This window comes from Abramis brama (genome assembly GCF_963993115.1).
Source record: "Abramis brama genome assembly, chromosome: 15".
NCBI classification, from domain to species: domain Eukaryota; kingdom Metazoa; phylum Chordata; class Actinopteri; order Cypriniformes; family Leuciscidae; genus Abramis; species Abramis brama.
In genome coordinates this window covers 4,883,087-4,904,530 of record NC_139977.1, presented here as the reverse complement: position 1 = coordinate 4,904,530, position 21,444 = coordinate 4,883,087, and the positions used below count along the sequence as shown (strand labels likewise).

General features: G+C 41.1%; 1 protein-coding gene across 1 annotated transcript in view; it reads right to left on the bottom strand.

The window, feature by feature from the left end:
• Nucleotides 1–21,444, bottom strand: part of gabra6b (gamma-aminobutyric acid type A receptor subunit alpha6b) — a 40,654-nt gene that overhangs the window by 2,636 nt on the left and 16,574 nt on the right. The window contains exon 9 of the mRNA XM_084136792.1: nucleotides 13,484–13,734. Within this exon, the coding sequence (XP_083992918.1) occupies nucleotides 13,484–13,734 (251 nt within the window). The remainder of the gene's footprint in view (nucleotides 1–13,483; nucleotides 13,735–21,444) is intronic.

Below are 21,444 nucleotides of genomic sequence, written 5' to 3'. Positions count from 1 at the left end.
AAAATGACTGTGTTGACAACTATTACTAAAAACTAACTGAATGTCAGCTTTTATTCCATGCACAATATTGATTATGCATCACAACTGAGAAGGTTCTGAATACCGCTATAGGTTTGCTTATTCATGTTGGCAGATTTTGAATATATACCTTTTTTGCAGCAGGCCCGGTTCCTGCCAGCTACGGCAAGCGTGACACTAGGACATCAAAATTCTATGATGTTGCTGACTTCACTTAATTTCTGATTGGGTGGGCAATACAATATTTTGGAGCCATGATTTGTAGTTTAACTCGTCATGCATGCAAGAAAACTACAGAGTTATGTCAAGCCAATCATCCACAGCGTCAGGGGACTCTATGCAATATCTGATTTGAGAACATGGAAGTTGAAAGAAAATATTCAGTGGTTGGAAATTTCTAAAACGTCTCAGGTTACGTCTGTAACCATAGTTCCCTGAGAAGGGAACAAGACGATGCGTCAATGACGCTTTGGGAACGCCCCCAGCGTGATTGCGTCTGAAGCATCTATGTCAACTTAGTCCAATGGAATGAATGAAATGCGCGTCACGGGCGGATGACGTCATGACCAGGAAGATACAAAAGCGCATCCGGTGAAATCGGCATTAGCTTCGAAATTTGCCGAAGCAAGTCGATCACAGGGATACAGGAAGTATGGCAGGGCGACGCATCGTCTCGTTCCCTTCTCAGGGAACTATGGTTACAGACGTAACCTGAGACGTTCCCTTTCGAGGGAACTCGTGATGTGTCGATGACGCTTTGGGAACGAGAATACCCAAATCGCCAAACTTACAAATACCTGACTGTCAACATGTTGTCAGAATTAACACTTAAGCACTAAGCACCTGAGACCCTTGGGCAGCATCCAGGTCCAGGCTGTAAAACCTCACGAATGTGAGCGGTGAGGACCAACCCACCGCATCACAAACCTCTTGGAGAGAAACTCCCGATAATAAGGCTTTAGAGGCCGCCATACTCCTAGTGGAATGAGCTCTGACCACCAAAGGGCACGGCTGGTCAGAGGACTCATAAGCAAGAGAAATAGCCTCAACTATCCACTTGCTAATTGTCTGCTTAGAAGACCTATTTTGGGTGATCCAAAACAAACAAACAACTGATCGGATCTTCTCCACGAAGAAGTCCAATGAACATAAGTGTCCAGTGCTCGCACTGGACACAAAAGGTTCAGCTTTTCCTGGTCCAAAGAGGTAAACGGAGGAGGACTGAAAGCTTGCAACACAATAGGCCTTGGAATATTGGTAGGAACTTTAGGAACATATCCCTGTTTAGGGTATAAGAAAGCCTTAACCATCCCAGGTGCAAACTCAAGGCAGGTGGGGGATACCGAAAGGGCCTGAAGGTCTCTGACTCTTTTAAGGGACGAAATAGCTAGCAGAAAGATAGTCTTGAATGTAAGAAACTTTTCTGAAACCAAATCTAAGGGCTCAAAGGGAGCCTCAGAAAGGCATTCTAAAACTATTGAAAGGTCCCAAGCCGGTACCCTTGTGCGAACTGCAGGCCTCAGCCTCAGGGTGCCACGAAGGAAACGAGTAATCAGAGGGTCTCGACCCAACGATGTACTACCCACTGGGGCGTGGAAAGCCGCAATGGCCGCCACGTAAACCTTAAGCGTGGAAGGGCATAAACCTGATTCAAAACGATCTTGTAGAAACTACTGATGTAAAAAGTACTGTAATAACTGAACAGTTAACTGGATCCCACTGTCGCTGGTGACACCAAGAAGTGAAAACTCTCCACTTTAGTGTATAAAGTTTCCTTGTAGCAGGAGCTCTGGAGCTTAGAATGGTCTCAACAACCTCAGTTGAGAGACCACTCTCTATAAGCTGGGCCCCCTCAGAGGCCAAACCCATAGTTTCCAAATCTCTGGCCAGGGGTGAAATACTGTGCCCCCTGCCTGAGACAGAAGGTCTCTCCTGATCGGGATCTCGAAGGGAGGACCGTCTAGGAGATGAATTAGGTCCGCAAACCAAATTCGACTCGGCCAGTGTGGTGCTACAAGTAGTAGACTTATCCCGTCCTGACGAACTCTCTCCAAAACTCCTGGGAGCAAAGCAACAGGGGGAAAGGCGTACAGACGTAACCTCGGCCATGTCTGTACCAAAGCGTACAGCCCCAGGGGGGCTGGGTGAGTAAGGGAGAACCATAGTGGACAGTGCGTCGTGTGCTGAGATGCAAACAGATCCACTTCTGCTCGGAATCCGTAAAATTCCCAAATCTGCTCCACCACCTCGGGGTGGATTCTCCAGTCCCCTGGCCTCAGCCCCTGTCTCGACAGGGTGTCTGCTCCTATATTCTGGTCCCCTGGAATATACACTGCCCTCAGAAAGAGTATTTTCCCCAGTGACCATAGGAGGACCATAGGTGCGCCAACTTGCATAACGGACGCGAACGCAGACCCCCCTGACAATTTAGATAAGAGACCACCGGTGTGTTGTCTGTTCGAACTAGCACATGACGGCCCCTCAGGTCTGGAAGGAAATGTCTCAACGCATTGAAGACGGCCATCATCTCCAGGCAATTTATGTGCCAAGAGAGATGATGACTCCTCCACAGACCCTGAGCTGAACGGCCTTTCATTACCGCTCCCCAGCCGGTGAGGGAAGTATCTGTCGAGATAGCAACTCGATGGCAAAGAGCTCCCAACACTGGACCCTGGGACAGGAACCAATGTTTCCTCCATATAACCAAGGCGCGGAGACACCGCCGCGTGATCTTGATCATCTGGTCCTGAGCCACCACTGCAAAGGTCTCATGTACAGCAGGCCAAAAGGTATCACGTTGGACGCCGCTGCCATGAGCCCTAACAGTCTCTCGAACTGCTTCACAGTGCATGACTGGCCTAGCTTTAGCTCTTTCATGGCTGTCAGGATAGCAGCTACACGAGCGGGCGATAGACTGGCTCGCATCGTGACTGAATCCCATACCACACCCAGAAAAGTGGTCCTCTGTAATGGAGATAGCACACTCTTGTTGGCGTTGAGCCTCAACCCCAATTTCTGCATATGTGCGAGGACGACATCTCGATGCCGAACCGCTAACTGTTCTGATTCCGCTAGAATCAGCCAGTCGTCTATGCAATTCAGAATGCGTATGCCCTGCAGCCTGAGCGGGGCCAGAGCTGCATCTACGCACTTCGTGAATGTGCGGGGTGATAAAGCTAGACCGAATGGAAGTACCCGATACTGGTATTATTTGCCTCCGAAAGAAAACCTCAGGAACTTCCTGTGCTGAGGGAGGATGGAGACATGGAAGTATGCATCTTTCAGATCTATCATGACAAAACAGTCCTCGGATCTGATTTGAGTCACGATCTGTTTGAGTGTCAGCATCTTGAACTTGAGTCTCTGAACTGTACGATTCAAACGACGAAGATCCAATATGGGACGCAACCCTCCATCCTTTTTTGGAACAATGAAATAACGGCTGTAAAAACCCGATTCTCTGTCGGGATAATACACCTGCTCTATAGCCTCCTTTTCTAATAGAGCTTTCACTTCTTGCTCCATTACCAGAGCCTGCTCGGGCTGTACTAACGTTAGCAACACCCCGTTGTAGCGTGGTGGACGAGAACCAAACTGGATTCTGTAACCCTTTTCTACTATCTGCAGGACCCATTGAGATATATTCGGCAGATTCTTCCATTCCGCCAGAAAATCTACTAAGGGAACCAGCCTCTCGAGGCTGGCCTCTGGTATATTTGAGACAGCCAGTTCTGGGACCTGAAGCAAACTGGCAGGAGACACCTGAACTGACTGTTTTTGAACCTCCCTCAGAAGGTGTGAGTCTGGCGCAATGTCGGGTTGGCACTGCGCCAGAAACTCGCTGGAAACCGCTGCGCCCCGAGACACCGAGGGTGGCGGGATTGGCAGAACGGCCCCCTGAGGGCATCGAGATGGAACGGGCACCGTATACTGAGGTGTACACCGTTCCATCTCGATTGAAGCTACCCTCACTGGTCTGACGCTGGTAGCGTCAGGACTTCTTCTTTTGAGTCGAAGCCTTCTTAGCCTGAAGAATGACCCTCAGATCGGACTTCGGTTTAGAAGACTTCGACTGAGAGTGTTGCGTCTGTTTCCAATATTTCTGTAGAGGCGCACAAGACGCAACACTCTCCTTTTGCTGTGCTCGATATGAGGAGCTAGACGGCTGGGGCTGCTCACGCCCAGCAGCCCCAGTGAGTTGGACACGGCGAGGGAGAAACTTTTTAAAAACCTCTGCTTGCTTTTTTGACTCTTGAAATCTTTCAACTACTGAATTAACAGCATCGCCAAAAAGACCAGATGGATCCACAGGCGCATCTAACAGAAAATATCTATCTTTATCTTTTATATCTGCTAGATTAAGCCAGAGATGTCTTTCAGTGGCTACTAATGCTGCCATAGACCGCCCAATTGCTCTGGCGGTCTCCTTAGTAGCCCTTAAAGATAAGTCCGTGGCCTGACGAAGCTCTCGAATTTCGTCAGGCCCCACCCCCTCACTTTTGCCCAAATCTCCCAGCAGATCAGCCTGATATGCTTGGAGCACTGCCATAGTATGCAGGCAGGCTCCGGCTTGACCCGCTGCCGTATAAGCTTTACCCACTAAATTAGATGTCACTTTTAATGGTTTTGTGGGTAAAGCTGAGACCCTCATGGACGATGCTGTACCGGGAGATAAATAACTCGCGAGCGTTTGTTCTGCCCGCGGCATCGACCCATAACCATACTCTTTCAGCCCCCTTATTTGTGAATATGTGTGTACATGAGGGCTGAAAAGACGAGATGAATAAGGTTTATTCCACGATCTGGATAACTCATTATGAACATCGGGGAAAAATGGAAGGTCTCGTGGTGGAGGTGAAACATTAGATGATAAGAAGCGCTCGTCTAATTTACTTTTGGGACGAGCACCTCTCTTCTCGGCTGGCCAATCAATGTGTAACTTTTCTACAGCTCGAGTGATAACATCCACCAACTCCTCATATGCGGGGGAAAGAGATGGCGAATCCTCTTCCCCCTTATAATGTGTGTCACTGCCAGTGCTTAATACATCTACCTCCTCAGAACTAGAGCATCGAAGCACTAGGCTCTCTTCCCGAGCGGGAGAATCCACAGAGCGGGCTCCCGACTCGGAAGAGAGAGCGCTGGATCCCCCAGGTAAGGGAGGAGAAAGGATCCTCGGATTCGTCTCCAACCCCGCTGAAAAATCCATTTGCGAACCCCAGGTATGCCTTCTCCGTGCTGCCTCGGCAGCAGCGGGTCCAGCACCCTGAGGCTCACGAGCCTCGCCACTTTCCTCGAAAAGTGACAGGCGAGAGCGGAGCGTACGGAGAGGAAGCCGTTCACAGTGCTGGCAATCAGCCCCCTCGAAGGCTGACACCGCATGCTCCACTCCCAAACACATTACACAAAGCTCATGTGTATCCCCACCCGTTAAATAACGTGGGCAAGGATAAGCACACTGCTTAAATACTTGTTTCGCCATAGTAACGTGTGACAGACAACAGTAAATATTGACAGACAGTTTGACACAGATCGCTTGCTGAGGCAACAGAAGCTAATGCCGGTTTCACTGGATGCGCTTTTGTATCTTCCTGGTCATGACGTCATCCGCCCGTGACGTGCATTTCATTCATTCCATTGGACTAAGTTGACATAGATGCTTCAGACGCAATCACGCTGGGGGCGTTCCCAAAGCGTCATCGACGCATCGCGAGTTCCCTCGAAAGGGAACAACATTACTGTGAATACAAATGCAAATCTGTCCAAATTATAAAGAATACATAAATGCTTTCCGTCTCAGGGAGCTAGTGAGACAGAGAAACATACAGTTTTACAGTGGCTGAGAAGTGCAAAACAAATCACAATCATGAAAACAAAATAAAAAATCCAAAAACAAAACAACAAATTATAAACACAAAATAAGTCAGACAACACAATGACAATTCTGAAAACAAAATAGCAGAAGTACAGCAGGCTGCTGCAGTAGAAAGCTGATTTGTGTGTGCATAAGCAGATATTACAGCTGTATTGTCTATGATAATAATTGTTCTTTTAACAATGTGTGAGCTGACATTATTGGGTTTGTCACTCACTTTGCAAAAAACAGACACCCCCTCAAACATCACAAACAGCTCAACAGTGCTTGTGAAAGCATGTCCCAACAGGTAAAATTAGGCTGTTTCCAATAAAAGTACATATTGTGAATACTTTTTGATGTGTTGCTAAAGGTCATGATGAGTAAGCAACTGAGAAGGCTAACACTTTATCTATAGAGAACGCGAGCATCTCACTTATAATAAACCCATCCAATGTATCTGGGCTGCGTTTACCAAAAGCATCGTAAGTCTAAGTTGATAGTAGAACAATTGCCATCAGTGGTTTCTACGATTAATTTAGGCTTACGATACTTCCCTTTTTCACGGTACTTTAGATCGCGGTGGAAATGCAGACAGCCACAGGTCTGGGGGGAAAAAGTTCCTGGGACAAATTTTTCTGGGTAATTTCGGTGGAAACGCGGCTAAAGTTAACACTTTTGGGGGAGATAAACCCATGAATGGCATACTAGTAGTAGTCAGTAAACACTAAACTGGATTTTTGTATTTTACATAGAAAAATCTTACAAACTTCACCTTTAAGACCAACCCACATCCAATTCTAGCTGAGTACAGATACATTTACAGATAAAGCATTGCTGCATCCCCCTGCTTTGTGTATATATATGAATGTATGCATTCATTTGTTCATTCATTCAATGAAATAATCCTGTGTCCTGGAGTGCTAAATGTAACAGATTCATACAGAAACACACATACACAAAAAGGTACCTTAAACTGTGCTATGTGAGTGTGAATCCATAAAGATATGATAAATCTGGGTCTTTGGGTCTCACGTCCAACATTTCCTGACATATATTTGGGCAGTAATTGAACGGTCATTACACCAAAGTTATGGCACAGGCCTGTGTGAAGATGAGAAAATGGGGGATTTCAGGCTGTGCTGACATTCATTGCCTTTGATTTATGACAAAAGCACTTCCTCTCACATCAGGCACTCCAGTGGGCAATCAAGCGAAGAGCCGATCACCAGCAGTAGCTTCTGTGAAACTGTGCATTCACACACGCAAGTCAACTCAGACAATGTGCTTCTTAATGTCTGGACCTGAATGGAACTATTCATGGGAAAGTCACCAGCAGGCTGGCAGTGCCTACTATGATGTCTTTGTCAAGCACACACCGGCATACTGAACGTGTATGTATGTGATAGAGGAGATATCTCATATTTTCCTTTTGTCCCGTGGCAGCTTTATCAGAGGCTTTGAGGCCTTTTTTTCATTCTTTATTTTTCCCTAATGGATTTGAAAAGAGAAAGGGGACACAAGGACAGGTTAAACCTGTTAAATTTGTGAATGAAAAGCTTAATTTCATGTTTATTAATTTGTTGGAACAAATGTCTCTCAAATTTAGGACATTCCCAAAATAGACCATTTAATATGACTTAATATTATTATGTCTAGTATATTATGAAAACAATGAATCAGTTCTCAGAAACATTTCAATACTACAGCATTAAAATGTTTAATTTATTAGCTCAGTTGAGTTATTTAAACTACAATAAATTTTATGTCAGTTTACCTAAAATGCATTTAAAGGTAGGGTGGCAATGCTTTTCATAAAAAAAAAAAAAAAGTATGCTGGTTGAAAGTCTTTTCACATCCTGATAGCAATCAGTAATTCAAATAATCTAAATCTGGAAGTCTCAGGACTATAAAATATCCATCCAATTTATGAGGCTTTGAGATATAACAATACAGTACAAATCACATAACTTGTATACAGTTAATGTCTCACAAGTGAATAACACATGAGGCACGTTCCCCCCTCCACCAACAACGTCTCTCGTGACGCTTTGCAGACTCTGCCCTGGCTGCGCACATTCACGTGTTTTAGAGGAGACATGGCTTTGGCGAGAGCTCTGAAGGTAGGGTGGGATATACCTTTATATATACTTTTATTTAACATCATATCAGTAGTTCTCAACTGTTTTTACTTCAGTCCACACATACACTGTCAACCATACACACTGTCACGAACTGCAGGGAGTTCAGGAGTCATGGATCTAATTTTATTGGAAGGAAAAGATTGGAATCAAATTATCATCAAAACTAAAGAAAACAACTAGGAAAGCTTTTAAGCCCATGCACAATAAACCGACATCAAAGAACTAGCAGCGACGAAAGGTAACTGTGTTGTCGCCCCTTGTCATGTTGCGTCTATTCCACTCTGCAAAGACTATAGCGGTGTTTCCCAAATATGTTCCTAGAGGCACACCAACACTACACATTTTTTTTAACTCTTTCTAATCAAACACACCTGATTCAACTCATCACCAAGACCAGAAATATATGTGTTGGATAAGGGAGACATCCAAAATGTGCACTGTTGCTGTGCCTCCAGGAACAGGGTCGGGAAACAATGGACAACAGCCAACTAGCACATACTGCATGTCTGAGCACCTGCATGTGAGGACATAACTGTCTATACCAGCAGGTGGCTACATTTCTACATTCAATCTACATTTGTCATTCAAAAAAGGAAACCGAATCTATGGCTGTGTCCAAAACCATAGTGGATGTTATTGAGTGCACTCATTCAAACCCACAATGCACTGTAATAATGAGTGAACAACTGATGTACGCTCAACGGCTAGAGAATACCCATAACGCTCTGTAAAGGTCGAGCGCTGAATGAATTCCTGCGTCTCACCAGAAGATGGCGCCTGCAGCTGAATCAAATCATCCATCCATTTTCCAAACCGTGCTGGTCCAGCATAATATCATACACTCCTTTTTAATTTATTAAATTGTTTAATTAAGGTTTATATGCTAGTTTCCATGACAGAGTTCAAGATAAATCATTTCATTACTACTGTAGCTGCTAGTTTTCTACGTTTCAAATGATTATTAAACAGCAAGCACAAACTATGCAAAATCGGCAGCCCTTCCGGCGCACTCAGGGTCCGAATTCACTTAGTCGTTTTCATTCACTCCTTCAAGTGGACTATATTAGTGGAGTAATGTAGGGAATAGTGAATCGAGGTGATAATGGGAGGAGCCAATGAGTGACCATGAGCAGCAAGCTCCGCCCACTTCCACCGCCGCTGTGAATTAGCTAAGCCTCCCTGGTTCCTGCCACCATCATCTCCTTCCTGGTTCCTCCAACCATCATATTCTCCCTGGCTACTCCCATTATCATCTTCTTATTGGTGTTTCCTTCTGCCAGCTCCTTGTCCTCCTCTAAAGCCCCCTCCCTCCCCTCACTTTGGACTCTAATTTTCAGCGCGAGGTCTAGCTTTCTGGGGTTGTGGGTAATTTTATTGATAGTTTCATTACCATGTCCTGTTTAGTTTCTTTGTTACGTGCTGTCACTGACTTTTACCTGAGTTCTAGTCCTTTAGTTTCCATGGTTTCTGATTAGTGCACAATTAAGTCTCCTTAATTACCTAGCCCTGTGTATTTAAGCTCTCTGTTTCTTCTGTTCAGTGCACTGCGTTAACATCGTTGGTGTTTGTATAGTGTTCTCACTCTCTATTTAATCAGTATTGTGTTTATTCATTCATTCTGCGTCACGCCACTCTTTAATGGATACGCTAACAAGGCTACCCTTTACACATGAGGGATAACAGAGAGTAGGAGTTAAGCAGAAAATAGCAGGAAACAAATGTGCCTATTGAATCCTGAAATTTGTCTCAGCATTGGCCAGGAATTAAATTTATATTAAATATACATGCCCTATCATAAGATTTTTTTACTAATTCAGCTCCTTCACACTTAAAAGACATCAGCTGTACAACAGTCTCCAGTCACGCATGCAGGTACAGTATGCTGAATTCTAGTGCCTTTATCTAGGGGTGTAACAATACATCGATATGGATCAATGCATCGATTAAACGTTTAAAAATATGATACATCGATGCCACACGTAAAATATCGATATGAGGTACCTTTATTTTGACACTCTCCACATCCTCACATAACGTCCGTCTATGCACTTCCGCCATTTTCGTTTACTCACCATATGTCTGCCGGTGTATCTTATCCTGACAAGACTGACTGAACCCTAAACACGTTTAGTCACAAAAGCCGGTATTGTCCACTGTCAAGGCATTGCGAGTTCATGTTTTACAGCAGAAACCGACAAGCACCCTTGTTGTTTGTGAACACAACCCGATATATCCGTTTTAGCGAATCAGCGCGCAGTATTCAGGTCAGGTGACAAGGCTGAATTTTTTGAGGTATCGGCAAATGTCGTATCGCTGGCTGAGAGAATCAATATCATATGGTACCGTGATGAACTGTCCGATTTACACCCCTAGTCATTAATAAACATATGAATAAAGGTCATTAATAAACTTAATAATGATTACAGCTCAGAATTTAGGTTACACTTTATTTTAAGGTGCCCTTGTTACTGTGTAATTGTATAAATAAGTACTGAATAATATTAATTCCATAATTGCATTAATTTCCATCACCCCTTTCTGACCATTAGAAATAATTAGGACTTTATTTATCGATTGATTGATTGCTATGTAATTACTTTTTTTGCATGGGCAATGAGCGGAGCGAATTATTAGCTATTCTACTTCCTCCTCACAGACCCTTGTCACATTTCCAGGGTTCTAAGAAGCGGAAGTCATCATAAGTGAAAAACTTCTATAGAGGTGAAAGGAAACTACAGCAAATATATATTTACGTTTTCATTTGCTCCAATACCAAAAAAAAAAAAAAAAAAAAAAAATCATGACAACATTTGTATGACTTTCCAAACTAGAAAAAGTACTGACACATTTATTAGTGTCACGATTGGTGGCTGTAGTAAATTGCATGAAGGATATAACAAAGAACAGGCTTTAGGCCCTATTTTAATGATCTAAGCAAATAGTCTACAGCGCATGGCACAAGTGCAGTTAGGGCGTGTCTGAATCCACTTTTGCTAGTTTAACGACGGGAAAAATGGTCGGCGCTCCCGACGCATGGTCTAAGAGGGTTGTCTCTATTCTCTTAATGAATAATGGGTGTGTTTTGGGCTTTACGTGCAATAAATCAATCAGAGTCTCATCTCCCATTCCCTTTAAATGCCAGTTGTGCTCGCACCATGGCGGATTCTATATTTACATGACGGAATTTGGTAGTGGAAAGACCGAAGCCGTCTCCAGAGCGCAGACGGATCTGCTCGTGCGTGAGGTTAAAGCGCGCAAGCAGACCATCTACGGGACAAGCCGGATTCCACCATATCTTTATGTACACAATAATAATCTTTTACATTGTAATGCTTTTATTTTTTTATATTTGGCAGTTTATTTTTATATTTGGTTTGTGTGCTGTTGCGCGTCCCTGTGTGTTTAATAAGCAGAGTGTACGCTCGTTGTGGACTTGCCTATAGGCGCACATTACTAACGTGCTCTTTAAATAACAAAAAAATTATAATTGCACCATTGACTTTAGACCAGGTTTCAGCTGGTCAATGGTGCAGTCTATTTCAGTTTCCTCAAAATAGCAACGTGCCAACAATGTGCCTGAACACACCTGGTTTACAGACCAGCAGCCCATGGGATAAATGCCATGAGATAAATGCATTTGCTATTTAAATAACGTGCCACAGGACGAGAAAATGTTAACTGCGTTGGGCTGAAACTAGCAAAAAACACTCTTTTTTTTGTGTGTGAAAAACACGGCACTGCATAGGGCCCTTTAATTCAAAAATCCAAAGCAGGAATACACAGGAGATAACACAGAAAAAAAAGAAAAAAAAAACAACCGTGTAAAGACATTGATGACACGGAACAATGAACAGTAAACTGAGGACTTAAATATACAAAGAGTATGAAGAAAACTCATTGAACAACAGGTTAATGTAATCAGTAACTAGTGGACCTAAGTAGTAGCCTCAGGCAAGTAATTCAGGCAAAACAGGGAAAACGAAACCAAAACACAGTGAAACTAAACAGAACCAAACATAACCCTGGAAATTATTATAACTCTGTCATAAGAGAAAAATATATAAACCTCTTTTTTATATTGAAGACTCAATAGTCCCCACTGATGTGTATATGTGGACAGTACTTTGTAAATGTGGCTCAAATATTTCAGAATGAGAACATTTTTTTCAGAATTTCTTTGCAACATAGTCTTACTAAATGCTTTTTTTGGATTTGGGAGGAACTCCTCAATACATACTCCCGCCCTTTTCTGTCTGAGCCAGTACGCAGGTTCCATCTCGATAGTGAGTGTACACTTTTAAAAAATCATTTAAGTTACATTACGCATTATGATTCCTTTTAGTCAGAAGCAAACCCTGATAGTGGAGACATTAATCGAGAATGGCACTGTTCTTTAGACCAGCAGACAGCACTCAGACGCAGACTCTACGCAGTCTGTGACCTGTTCTTCTTTCAGTGAAATTACAAAACAAAAAGCAACCAAATAAGTTCTGATTCTGACATACAGTACAGCCACTGCTTTGCTGTAGCTATTTTGCTTGGTTTTCTATAAGTTGTACATGGGCCAGTTTTGAACCCCAGACAACTCGTTACAAAAGATGTGTCTCTCAGAAATCATAGCTTGACAAGAGTAATAACGACTAAAATACTACATCATACACATTTTCTACAATTCGATATGTCTTAAAATGATTTAAGCTTTGTTTGATAGGATAGACGAATGTATGAAACAAGCACAATCGCACGATCGCAAATCAAATAGCTGCACCCGTGTTGCTGTCTCTGACCGTCTCTCAGAGGCTATTTCTCTTTTAAGAGTAATATCAACTAAGATACTGAATCATACACATTTTCTACTAGATACTTGATATGTCTATTTAGATGTTTTAAACCTTATAAGTTATTATAGGCTGCATGATATTTCTCTGTCTCCCTCTCTTTCTTGGAGATGGCAAGCATTTAATGTATTCTTTATAATTGGTTCGAATTTGCATTTGTATGAATAGTCAAAGTTGTTTTTAACAATTTTCAACCAGTGAATATTTTCTTCCCTACTTCCAAGCTCTCTAATCAGCTATTTTATATAGAGTTTGACTTCTCTTATTTGAGGTGGATGATTGTCCTGACATTGTCCATGAATAAAAGTTTCTCTGGAAAACATTTAGTATTTCTTTTTTTTTCTTAATCTCGGAGCACTGTCCATGAGGCTATCCGCTCCGACAATTAGAAGATATATAAATCAATTTTATAAATGTAATAAAAATAATAATGATTATTATTATACAAGGTATATTTGTGAAATGATAACTACGCAGGAAACCAAATTTACATTTAAAATGGTCTTTTCAAGTCATTTTGTGAACTTCCTGTCAAAGCCCATCCCACTTCCATTTTTTTCCCCGAATAATTCTTCATATTCTTTAGAAGAATGAAAAGGCAAGGTCTACCAAACAGAGCAGATCCATACCTGGACTCCATAGTGTCTTTGGTGAGATAGACAATCCAGTAGACCAAGTTGAAGGCCCCAAACGACAGAGGAAAGAGGATGCGTGAGTACTTGTCAATAATACTAGTTCCTATCAGCATGTTGTTGGCAGGGAAAGTGGAACCATGCTGATGGAAATCACACTGAGGCGGCCTGGAGAACCTGTCAGGAGCATCTCTTTGGGAGAGGGAGTTCAGCCTTTTCTTCAACACACCTCCAGGGTCTAGAGGATTCTAGACACAGAGAGATTCATTTGTGACATAAGAACAGGCAAACAGTGATCAAACTTTTTGACTGGTTCCAAGGAAGATGAAGACGATGATTCAATGACAGAAGATTTAATATAATTCTCAGAGTAAACAGCCAACATATGAAACAGCGTGTAAACACGAACGGTGAGGGAACAACTTAAGAAGGAACACAAACGAGGATAATTGATCACACACAGCTGACACATATGAACTAATGATAACGGTAACCAAAAAGACAAACAAGTGGCCGGAATCTGAACAAAGAAGACACATGACAAATTAAAACAAACTGAAAGTCCATGAAAACTACTGTCAACACACTGAACATACATAGTTTATTAATTCATAGTTAATATATTGTAGTATCTACATTGTTCATATATGAATAGACTAAATACAAATAGTGAGTTCTTTATTCAATGTCACTGTTGTTAAGACAATTATTATAGTTTAATTAGCTTGTAATAAAGGAATTTTCAATTGGTTATTAGGAGTAAATAGTTCTCATTTTAGATTAGGGCACAGAAAATGCGAAAATGTCATATATTAAGTGTTCCTTATTCCATATTCAGTGTTCCTTAAAATGTTAAACTGTTCCATAAAAACATTATCTAACTTTCTACATATAAGCTAATTAAACCATAATAATTGTGGTATTATGGTTTATAATAATAATAATAATTATTATTATTATTATTATTATTATTATTATTAATAGTCTGTAATTAACCATAATGGTTAATTACAGCGACAATGAAGGATGATAAAACACAACCAAACAGCCTATTGGAAACATGGGGAACAAAGGAAACAGGAAGAGAACACATGAAAACAAGGTTAAACAAACTAAAATAAAGCAGAATGAAAACCTAAGATTACTCCTCCCCTCCCAGAAGGGGTGTTTGGTGTTTTAAGCCCCCAACGGTGCCTTCCAGGCAGCGAGGGGATGGGTAGGTTTAACCCTTGTATGGTGTTCGGGTCTGTAGGACCCGTTTTCATTTTTTATCAAAAGAAAAATGATACGATTAATTATTTTTTCAGCCTCAGACTCATTGGCCTTGGCTCATTTTCTATGAAGAACATATATCAGAACACATTTTCAATGACCACACACTGTACACCCCCCCTACACATTTATATTACACTAAGGATGTTCGGGTCCACTGGACCCGGGGCTAATAAAAGTGTGGAAATTTTAGGTCCTGTTTACCTTTACTCTGTCCTCCTCCTGTCAGGGCTTGCTGTTATTGTGTGTGTGTATGTGTGTGTGTGTGTGTGTGTTCTTGTATATGGTTTATGAGGACACAAATGTGTATAATGACATGGGCATTACAACGTAAACATGGTTATGAGGACATCTGTGTACTCATAAACCAAACGGCTTAAAAAACATACTAAATGGTGTTTTTTTTAAATGAAAGGCCAAAAGTTTTCTGTGATTGGTAGGTTTAGGGGTAGGGTTAGTATAGGGGGATAGATTATACAGTTTGTACATTAGTAAAACCATTACGCCTATGGAGAGTCCCCGTAAACCACATATCCAAGTGAGTGTGTGTGAGTGTGTGTGTGTGTGTGTGTGTGTGTGTGTGTGTGTGTGTGTGTGTGTGTGTTGTGTGTTTGTGAGTGTGTGCGTGCATGTGAGAGAGAGATTGTGTGTAAGTGTGAGAGAGTGTGAGTCCAAAAGTGAGTTTTGTTTCTACCCCTTCCGTTCCCGCACAAGGTTGCAATTCTTAAATGCGATTTAACAAAGCTAAAGAGGAAATATTAACCATAAATGCTGTTTATATTGCTTGTAATTGGGATGAAGTAAACATCTGTTGAGTATTTTAACATAAATTGTTTGATTATGTTGAATTAAAAACCCAAAAATGCAGCGGGTCCACCAGACCCACGAACACTGGCTGAATAACAAAAATATGAACACCACACAAGGGTTAAGGTTGAGGGTAGGGTTAGCTGCCTCTAAGGAGCCATTGGGGGCTTAAAACACCATTGAGCCCCAGAAGGCGCATCCTCGTCCCATAAACGGAAACTACACATAAGTGGATGGAGAGGGAAAAACAGAAACCGAAAGTTTGGAGGAGAGGCAGGGGGAAGAGTCGATGGGGGGAAATGAGGAAGGCAGAGGGAAGGACCAAGGAGCAGGCCCTAGAGGGAGGAGCCAGGGAGGAGACGACAGAGGGATGAGCCAGGAAGCAACCCAGAGCAGAGCCATTAGGATGAAGGGCCACGTGGAGGCGATGGAGGAAGGAGCCATGATGGAGCCAGTAGTCCGACTGACTGAGGTGGAACTATAAGTGGGAGAGACCAAGGTGGAGCCCAGGAGACTAAGACGACCGGGATAGAGTCAGGGGGACTGTGGAAAATGTTGTAACCAGAGGGAAGGAGGGGCCCAGCAGAGCCAGAGGGGTGGAGGGTCAAGGGGTAACCGGAGACCCGGAAGTCTGAGGCAAAACCGGAATGACAATGGAACAAGGCAGAGCCAGAAGGACGTGGGAGCCCGGCGAAGCCAGAGGGATGGCGGAACATGGTGGAACCGAGGGAGCGGGGATCCAAGGTGGAACCGATGGGTCAGAGAGCTGAGGTGGAGTCCGGGACTCGGAGGATCGAGGTGAAATTAGGGGATCGACACACCAGGGTGAAGCTGGAGACCTAAAAGCACAATGTGGATCCAAGTAGCTGGGTGGAGCAACTTAAGAAGGAGCAGAGGGGTTGAAGGGAACCAGTGGAGGTGTGGCCGAGGTACTGAATGCGTTGTGAGAGGAGGAGGGAGTGTGAGACTGGTGGCGACAGAAGAGTCTTGAGGCTGGATGCGACCAGCAGCGACAAAGGAGACTGGAGGCTGGGAGGGACCAGAAGCAACGAGGGAAACAGGAGACTGGGCAGAACAAGCTAGTCCATTAACAATTAATTGTCCAAACAATTAATCCAAAACAATCTGGGTCTGCGGTAGGCTCTAGCTTTGTATTTGCAGTGGGTGTGTTAAAGGGCTAGATAGGCTCTTGGTCCATGATGGGCATGGTCTCTGGCTGTGGGTCCGAGGAAACCATCACCACCGGTGAGACTTGACTTGTTTGGCAGATTCCAAACAATTGAGGACGTACTCCCTCCAAGTCAGATCCCCCATCTCCAGCAAATCCATCTACTGGCTATTTTGCATGCCGACCCAATAGATAGTCTTCAGACTGACATCATTAAACTTGCAGAAATTAGCAAACTCACGAATAAGAGGAAGTCCCATGTGATGACGGCTGGTGAATGTCGCAGCTAGATCTATTTGTTGGATCGGTTATTCTGTCACGTTGTGGCAGGGAGTAGTTGAGACAGGATCTAGTAAGTGCAGCTTCTTCATTCAAGATAATAAACAGGACACAGAAATCAGGAGTAGTCAGGGGATAAAGCACAACAAAACAGCCCAGTGTAACTAAGACAATAACTGAAAAAGAACTAAAGAAACTAAGGGGAATAAATACACAAGGGTAACCAGATAATGAGCAACTCAACTAGAAAAAGGTGATGAAAACAATCAGCAACTACAGGAACAGGAACAGAGCACATGAAAACAAGGTGAAACTAAAAGTCCATAAAACAGAATGAAAACAAAAAGTATTTGTTTGTTTATTTATTTAAAGAAGAATAAGCAGAGGTGGACAGTAACAAAGTACATTTACTTGAGTACTGTACTTAAGTACACTTTTTGAGTATCTGTACTTTACTTGAGTATTATTTTTTTCTGGAAACTTTTTACTTTAACTTCACTACATTTGAAAGACAAATATCGTACTTTTTACTCCACTACAATTCTGTCAAGGTCCTTGAGTAGAAAGTAGTAATGTCAGTCAGGGGATGATTTTGGTTGCAGGGACCCGCAGAGGTTGCATTTTTGCAGGGGTTGTATTTTGGCTGGAAATGAAAGTCAAATTGATGTCAGAAACCGACTGATGTTGGTTTCTGACGTCAACCCGATTTTCTTTTTCAACCACAATACAACGTCTGTCCAACGTTGGAGATTAATATCTATCTGGTGTTGGATTCTGACATCAACCTGATTTTCATTTTCAACGTTGGGTTTGGTCTTCTAAATGCGAATTTTGTCATTGTTTTGGTGCACACTAGCTTATAGATAACAGTAAGGTTAACATATTCATACTATTATTACATATTCAAAAGCCCAAAAACTTTAAATAGGGCAATGTTTGAGGGAACAGCCATTTGGGTGTCCGAAACCATTGTGGACATTATTGAGTGCACTTATTCAGTCTCACATTCAATCCTACTACTGGAACTGTGTTCTAGAAATAAATTTGATATTGATATGAGGGTAGGCGAGCATAGATTCAGAGGCATAAGGTACTGTAAGTATTACATACAACAATGCAACAATAATAAAACAATGCATTGAAAGTTACTTTTGATACTTAAGTACTTTTAAAAACAAGTACTCCTGTACTTTTACTTAAGTAAAAATCTGTCTTTACAACTTTTACTTGTAACAGAGTAATATTTGACCAGTAATATCTGTACTTTCACTCAAGTAAGGAAGTTGTGTACTTTGTCCACCTCTGAGAATAAGATTCTCCCTTGTCATTCATATTTATTTTGATTTTGTTAAAAATAAAATTTTGTTGGGGAGTGGTGTGGAGTGTGAAGAGAATTGTGTAGTTATGCTGGAAGTTTCATTGCAAAAGTGTTGACTAATGCTGATTAGTGTTGAATAGTTGTGTGATTTATACTGTGAAATTAATAAAAAGGATATATTAAAAATTAGCATTTTCCAATTTAATATACATTGGAAATTGTTTTTGACCCTAAATGTATTAGTTTCATCCAAATCGACTACATTCTCAGTATCTACTAACATCCTGATCTAAACCTGAACTCTTATTTTATTTTATTGTGTTATTTTATCTTTAAACAAAATAAAATCCTGGAAGCTAACTCGCCAATGTTACCAATTACTGTCTCTGTAAAGAACTGTTGTATGACACATAGCTTTTTATTTTTTGTGATGATGTAATTTTCAGGTCATAATCATTCAATTCTCCAGACAGGTGACAATTAATGATATCTGTAAAATGAGTTTAAATCAGTCTTTGCTTTGAGCGAACAAGGTTATTTATGGCTTTTTATTTGCAGCGCCCTAGCCCTTTCTGGCTTGCGAAAGTTTTGGCATTGAAAACGGCTTTGACTCGGTTCCATCAGTGAACAGGTTTCCAAGCTGTGAGTGTCAGCTGCAGATCACTGTGTCGCCCCTACTGCAATGTGAAATCGCCCAGGGAGCACCTGGCTCAAGCTGCCATAATACCGCAGCTATTTTTGACACCGCAACAGGCAGCAGCTAACTCAGGCTAAATATCCAAGGCAATGGGACTTTCACACAATTGTATCATATGCCTGGTCCTCTATATGTATTCTATAAATGTGCACTGTTGCACTGTTCTCCAAAAGAGCCGTCATCTATGTATATTTCAGATTTAGGGGAAGTGTGTTATTTCTCAGTAGCGTTACCAAAAATAATTGCCATTGGTTGAACAAGAAGAAGTTTTGTCTGTTTTACAAAAGCCACAGTGTTTCCACTTTTCAGGAAGTCTGCCTCAAGATTTTTAAAACTGGAATACAAGAATAAATAGTAACTCTTTACATCAAGGTTTCCTTTGTAAGGGTTTATAAAGGTGTTCATTAATGACTAATAACTTATTTAAATATTACATTATAAGTCGTTGATAAGCAGTTATAATTGCATGAATAAAAACAGTAACTCACATGTTATAAATGCTTAATAAATATACTTTCACGTAAAACCATATTCCTGATTTATTTCATGATGCAGCAAAAACAGACTAATATAGTGAGACTGAATGATATTGTATTTGTAGTTTTCTCCTTAATATCTCACGATTTGTGACACTTTTCTTACTATGTTGCTTACCAAAAGCTACTCTGTGTCTTACTCATGATACTCTTCAAATAGTTCATGATGCCTATATCCACGGCAATGTATACAATCTAATTTCTTGTTTATCAAGATGACAGTATCAATCTGTATTGTGAACACAACCATAACTTGAGATAACAATGAAAAATGTAGTTCCAATATTACTTACCTGCGAAACTTAATGTAGGGTAAACACCTGTGAACCATCTATTCATGAGTTATAAACATGAATAACATGTGAAAGTGAACCTTAATGTAAAGTGGACACCTTTGAACCATTTATTCATGAGTTATACACATTTGTAACATGTGAAAGTGAACCTTAAAGTGGACACATGTGAAGCATTTGTTTATTAATTATTAATGCACAAACAGAAAAGAGTGTTTTTTCTAGTGTGGGTAGTGGGTAGTGTTGATAAACTATATAAGTAAACAGAAATGTAAACTTTAAACAAAACAAAAAGATTACAATTTTATTCTACAGCACATTGGAAAATTACTAAGCATGACTTTATATGAAAAGTGGCTTATCAAAATAAACTCACATCAAATAATTCAGAGAAACAATCAAGTCTTCCACCAAATGATAATCAAGTATCACATCTATAAGGCAAAAACATCTGATAAATACAAGCTAAATAAAGACAATCTAAAAAATATACATTTAACAGTTTTGTAATCAATTACTGAATACACATTACAGAACATTTATGTAGAAAGTTAGATAATGTCTTTCAACAGAACAACACAGAACTGTTAGCGGGAGCGCCAGTGTGGTTATTTGTATGGTACTAATACATTGAAGTAACACAACAATTACACATTACACTTGGAAAACATAGTCTGCAATGTCACCTCAGTTATCTTACCTGTCAAATCAGAAACACAATATGAGATAAAAATGTTACTTCAGAGCACGTTGGAACAGTCCTAACAGCGTGACTTCGTCTCATGTAAAGTGGCTTTATTGGATGCTCACTTGTGCAAACTCCTGTCACATACTACTATATTTACTAATAAAAATCTAATACTTAAGTGTCCTACTAATATTACTAATAAAAATAATGCATTGCATATTGTACCTATTTGTAACAGTTGTTTGTTTGTGAAGAGCAGTGAACTCAGGAAAAATACAGGAGAACAATCCATCCACATGAAGACGAAATCTGACAACCAAAGATAAAACTCAGGGCTATAAATACACAAGACTAAATGAGCAACAAAACAAGATGAGTTGAACCAAATCAGTTACTATAGAAACAAACAAGGACTTAGAAACCAAATAAAACAGGAACAAAACAAGGAACTGAACACAAATACAAGAGAATACAGTAAAATCAAAACAAGATTCTCTAAGCAGATGAACACAAAACTAGAAGTGACAATATTATATTAATACACTGCACATTACATATTATAATGTGGAAGATCTGTGGAAGTTCCTGTGAATTATATGTCATTATATAATTTCTGATCATTTGTAATGTGATAATTTGTATCTTGTTTTGCATTGTTTGTTATACACTGATCCATTTTGGAAATAAAAAAAGATTCACATCACCAAAGCCTGTAGTTGGCGCTAGTGAGCATCCAATAAAGCCACTTTTCATGAGAAGTCACGCTGTCAGGACTGTTCCAACGTTCTCTGAAGCAACATTTTAATCTCACATCGTGTTTACCGATTTTTCGGGTAAGCTAACTGAGGTGACATTGCAGAATATGTTTTTTAAAGTGTTTATACTGTATGTGTAATCACA